The 5,892-nt window shown below is 32.4% G+C and overlaps 1 protein-coding gene across 1 annotated transcript; it reads right to left on the minus strand.

The window, feature by feature from the left end:
* Positions 1 to 386: 386 nt before the first annotated feature.
* On the minus strand, positions 387 to 5,588 carry LOC138371989 (uncharacterized). The gene is made up of 4 exons (XM_069337015.1): positions 5,441 to 5,588; positions 3,205 to 3,410; positions 2,277 to 2,385; positions 387 to 1,000 (listed from the first exon to the last, which is right to left on the minus strand). Exons 1-4 carry the CDS (start codon positions 5,541 to 5,543, stop codon positions 651 to 653), a joined length of 768 nt encoding a protein of 255 aa, XP_069193116.1. The 5' UTR covers positions 5,544 to 5,588; the 3' UTR covers positions 387 to 650.
* Positions 5,589 to 5,892: the final 304 nt, after the last annotated feature.

Raw genomic sequence — 5,892 nt, forward strand, 5'->3', positions numbered from 1 at the left:
GCACAAACTACTGGTAACAGGATGAGTATGGGTTGCACAATTAATTACTACAAAGTGGTTGAGTATGGGGTGCACGTAAATGAAGACTCCCAAGAAGCAAATCAGAGATCAGCCCAAGCTTCATCTTGAGGCAAAGCTCAATGCCTTAAGCCATATTGATGCTCTGTCCACAGAGCATTCTCTCTCTCAAATCATAATAGTACACTAATGGTTCCCTACACCACCCCTCAGGTGCAGCTGCAGCAGGCTTGGGTGACATGATGACTATGGGGTGCACAATAAACTAACACTCACAGAATGAGTATGGGCTGCACAATAAGCTACCTCTCACAAGATTAGTAATAAAGAAACATTAATTTTTTGGGTAGGGTGACTGAAACTCATCCTGGGGTAAAAATGTTTATTTAAATTTATTATAGTTAAATGAATTTAGTAAATTATTCCATATATTGTATTATAAGTGAATTGACACTAAACTATAAATGATACTAATAAGGTTTTAAAAATGAAAAACAGTAAAAATCCTTCATGTAAGATATGGAAGTTGAAAAGTAAATTAACTGTAAACTAAATTATAAACTGTAGACATAATATAAAGTATTATAAGTAAAATACCTATAAACTACCAAATAATGTGTAAGGAACCATTTCTATTGTTTGTCCTTTTTTACCTGTTTCCTCAGGTATTTTAAAATTCCCATTCCGTTGTTACTACACTGTTTTCCTGGTGTAGTTCCCTGTGGTTCAAATTTTACTACTTGTACTTCTTGCTGTTTCTGAAGGATTGCTAATGGTAGCCCTTGTTGCACCGGCGGAACTTTTTGTAAATGTTCCACCTGCGGAACTTTTTGTAATTGTTGAATTTCTTGCACCTGCGGTACCTTTTGGACTTTATGCACCTGCTGCACTTGTAGCTCGTCAGGATTTTTTTCCAGGGCATTATCGCTATCACCTTCTGATCCTAATGTAAGTTTATCTGCATCAAGCTTCCTTGTGCGTGCTGGAATAAAAAATAAAAATAAAAAATAAAAAATTTTGAAATGGAAGATCCTGTGTAACAAATTTAATCAGTTACTATGATCGAGCCGCAGAAATTTTACAGGAAAGATATGGTTGGGTTGACTGCATCTATCTGGACCTAAAAGAGGCATTCAATAGAATTCCACATAAGAGTTTGTTCTGGAAACTGGAACATATTGGAGGGGTGACAGGTAAGCTTCTAACATGGATTAAAAAATTTCAAACTGATAGAAAAATGAGGGCAGTAATCAGAGGCAATGTATTGGACTGGAGAAATGTCACGAGTGGAGTACCACAGGGTTTAGTTCTGGCATTCATGGATAAATAATAAATAAATTGTTCATGATTTTTTTAGACAAAAGCTAGAATATGCAGCAGTTGTATGGTGCCCATATCTTAAGAAGTACATGTACAAACTTGAAATGATACAAAGACGTCATGGGTGTCATAGGGGCACCAGCACACTGGTTTGCTAAAGGGCCCTTAATGCTGTCGAGACCTTATGGGCCCTTGGACCCATTACGTTAAGACATAGTGCTGTATTGGGCCACACACTTTTTGCCATATACATCAACGACAGAGATGATTGAATTGAAATTATATATATATATATATATATATATATATATATATATATATATATATATATATATATATATATATATATATATATATATATATATATATATACATATATATATATATATACATATATATATATATATATATATATATATATATATATGTCGTACCTAATAGCCAGAACGCACTTCTCAGCCAACTATGCATGGCCCAATTTGCATAATAAGCCAAGTTTTCATGAATTAATGTTTTTTCGACTACCTAACCTACCTAACCTAACCTAACCTAACTTTTTCTGCTACCTAACCTAACCTAACCGATAGAGATAGGTTAGGTTAGGTTAGGTAGGGTTGGTTAGGTTCGGTCATATATCTACGTTAATTTTAACTCCAATAAAAAAAATTGACCTCATACGTAATGAATTGGGTAGCTTTATCATTTCATAGGAAAAAAATTAGAAAAAATATATTAATTCAGGAAAACTTGGCTTATTAGGCAAATCGGGCCTTGAATAGTAGGCTGAGAAGTGCGTTCTGGCTATTAGGTACGACATATATATATATATACATATGTATATATATATATATATATATATACATATGTATATATATATATATATATATGAGAGAAAATAATAGGTGGTGATATATTTATATATTATGTGAACTACTTACACAAAAAGAAGTTAGTGGTGAAGATCTTCTTGTCCTCTTCTTGTCGTGCTGGTCCTTTCTTGTAATAGATAACGATTGATTCATACCCACAGCCACGCAGATATGTTAGCTGAAAAGCAAATAATATTTAAACAATAACACTATCTGGGAAAATGCAACAAAATAAATGTTTGAAGCATAGCTGGGCATGTGCAATAGAACCCATAATAGAATCACAATACCAGAAATAAATATCTTTGATATCCCCAGAGTCAAAGTTATTCTGTGTAAATACTCTATGCAAATAAAGGGACCTTGTCTATGGAACTAACTTGCTAACAAATTTAAAAACTGTCCAACTTCTGCCATTTTAAAAAATAAAACCAAAAAGTACCTAAATTTTTTCTTGATAGTTTCCTAACTAGTGTATTAAACTCGCACTGTATCTTATGAAATCCAATGCCAGAATATATGTGCCTAAACCATACAACTTTTCCATTGTAATCATTGCTATCACCTTATATCATGATTGTTATATTGAATGCATATCTTACTATATTATACCTTGAAATATTCCTCAAATTATGCTACAATTTATATGTTGATAACCCTCAAATTTTACTTTAATGTACATAGTAATCTTTGTGATACTTTCTTACAATGTACCAGCCAATTTTTTCCATTTAAGCTTTAAATTGCCTATTTAAAATTATCTGTTAGATTAAGGACCTGCCCAAAACACTATGTGTGCTAGTGGCTTTACAAGAATGTAAAAACATCAATTCTATGTACTCTCATAATCCCAGTGTGCTATCTTGTATATAAATAAATAAACAAATAGTATGTAAGTACTGTACAGCATTATTCATGTTGATTCTATACCTTATCAAGCAAGTTCAGCATAAGAAGAATACAAATGAATACAACAGATGTAGACAAACTTCAATACCTGATTTTCAATCCTTCGTAGAACCCGGCTTGCTGTATTTCGTTCTAAAGCCTTCTTGCCTTTAAGTAGAAAACGGGCTTCCTCTTCTTTCTTCATTAATTCTCTACTGTTTCGGAAGTCACACTGGCAGAACTTGCAAACATTGCTTCGGACATGCACACATTGTTTGCAGTTTGTGCATCTCCTCAAGAATTTTCCCTGAAGACCTGAAGGAAATAGTTTCTAATAAAATACTTATATTCAAATGACCTATGCTGCAAAAATTATAAGTTAAATTGTTGTTAAAATGTACTACAGTAATTAAATATATTATTTAAATTATGAAATAATCTACATTAACACTAGTGAGAGCAATGTTAAAAATTTTAGGACTGCATCTGGAAATAACTTTAATTTTGGATGTGATTAACCATGCTGTAACTCGTATAACAAAACTGAGAGGAGTTGAATCCAACAGCCTGATTGACCAGGCTGTTAATTTCAAGCGAATACTATATTATTGGAAGAAAAAAAAATTATATATATATATATATATATATATATATATATATGTCGTACCTAATAGCCAGAACGCACTTCTCAGCCTACTATTCAAGGCCCGATTTGCCTAATAAGCCAAGTTTTCATGAATTAATGTTTTTTCGTCTACCTAACCTACCTAACCTAACCTAACCTAGCTTTTTTTGGCAACCTAACCTAACCTTACCTATAAATATAGGTTAGGTTAGGTTAGGTAGGGTTGGTTAGGTTCGGTCATATATCTACGTTAATTTTAACTCCAATAAAAAAAAATTGACCTCATACATAGAGAAAAGGGTTGCTTTATCATTTCATAAGAAAAAAACTATAGTAAATATATTAATTCAGGAAAACTTGGCTTATTAGGCAAATCGGGCCTTGAATAGTAGGCTGAGAAGAGAGTTCTGGCTACTAGGTACGACATATATATATATATATATATATATATATATATATATATATATATATATATATATATATATGTCGTACCTAATAGCCAGAACGCACTTCTCAGCCTACTATGCAAGGCCCGATTTGCCTAATACGCCAAGTTTTCATGAACTAATTGTTTTTCGACGACCTAACCTACCTAACCTAACCTAACCTAACTTTTTCGGCTACCTAACCTAACCTAACCTATAAAGATAGGCTAGGTTAGGTTAGGTAGGGTTGGTTAGGTTCTGTCATATATCTACGTTAATTTTAACTCCAATAAAAAAAAAATGACCTCATACATAATGAAGTGGGTAGCTTTATCATTTCATAAGAAAAAAATTAGAGAAAATATATTAATTCAGGAAAACTTGGCTCATTAGGCAAATCGGGCCTTGCATAGTAGGCTGAGAAGTGCGTTCTGGCTACTAGGTACGACATATATATATATATATATATATATATATATATAATCAATATTGTAACTTTTTTTGTGTAATGACGTTTTCAAATAAAGTTAGATAAATATACACACATACCAAAAGAATAAGGGTGGTAGGAGAAGAAAATATGAAAGTGTTCAGTGAGGATCCACAAGGTCTTCTCTGAGTACTCTTTATTTTCTTCTCCGAGGCTATGGGTCCCTACACTTGCACCAGAGGTGGTACCCCTCATATATATATATATATATATATATATATATATATATATATATATATATATATATATATATATATATATATATATATATGTCGTACCTAGTAGCCCGAACGCACTTCTCAGCCTACTATGCAAGGCCCGATTTGCCTAATAAGCCAAGTTTTTATGAATTAATTGTTTTTCGACTACCTAACCTACCTAAGCTAACCTAACCTAACTTTTTCGGCTACCTAACCTAACCTAACCTATAAATATAGGTTAGGTTAGGTTAGGTAGGGTTGGTTAGGTTCGGCCATATATCTACGTTAATTTTAACTCCAATAAAAAAAATTGACCTCATACATAATGAAATGGGTAGCTTTATCATTTCATCAGAAAACAAATTAGAGAAAATATACTGTCAGGAAAACTTGGCTTATTATGCAAATCGGGCCTTGCATAGTAAGCCGAGTACGACGTTCTGGCTACTAGGTACAACATATATATATATATATATATATACATACATACATACATACATACATACATACATACATACATACATACATACACACATACATATATATATATATATATATATATGACAGTGTCAGATTCAGTTTACTACAGTTTAGTAATTCCTTACCATTTGATGTACTAGGTAGATCCATGTTTGGTGAAGTTTTATAGCTGGAGCTGGAAGATCCTGTCGAGATGACTTCTTCAAAGAGAATAGCTTCAACACACATTGTGTCTTGAGTCTACCAGTACTTGGCCTACAGTTACCAGATCTGATTTACAGAAACTAGTGAACTATGGAGATAAGATTGTTAATAATATACTTTTTTGAGATTCATATGACTTGCAGCTTAAAAACCAACCTTATTTTAAAATAGTACACTAAAGTACATAGCAAATTGCGAAATTCGTAGTTTTTTAACTACTTTAAAGCTAAATTCTCAAGCTTTGAAAATAAGCACAATTTGCTATTTTAAGCGGAATCTGGCAACTCTGATTTAGCATGTAAACATTGACTTGCATTCACAATGTAGTTATTTATTTTTCAACAATTTAAAACGAGTTATGAAAATACACACA

The sequence above is a fragment of the Procambarus clarkii genome, chromosome 37, assembly GCF_040958095.1.
Source record: "Procambarus clarkii isolate CNS0578487 chromosome 37, FALCON_Pclarkii_2.0, whole genome shotgun sequence".
Classification (NCBI taxonomy): Eukaryota; Metazoa; Arthropoda; class Malacostraca; order Decapoda; family Cambaridae; genus Procambarus; species Procambarus clarkii.

Coding starts and splice junctions, on each gene's coding strand:
- LOC138371989 (XM_069337015.1), bottom strand. CDS start 5,543: ATGTGTGTTGAAGCTATTCTCTTTGAAGAAGTCATCTCGACAGGATCT. Junction 2,386..3,204: donor TACGAAGGATTGAAAATCAG/GTATTGAAGTTT, acceptor TTTGCTTTTCAG/CTAACATATCTGCGTGGCTG. Junction 1,001..2,276: donor CACCACTAACTTCTTTTTGT/GTAAGTAGTTCA, acceptor TTTTTATTCCAG/CACGCACAAGGAAGCTTGAT.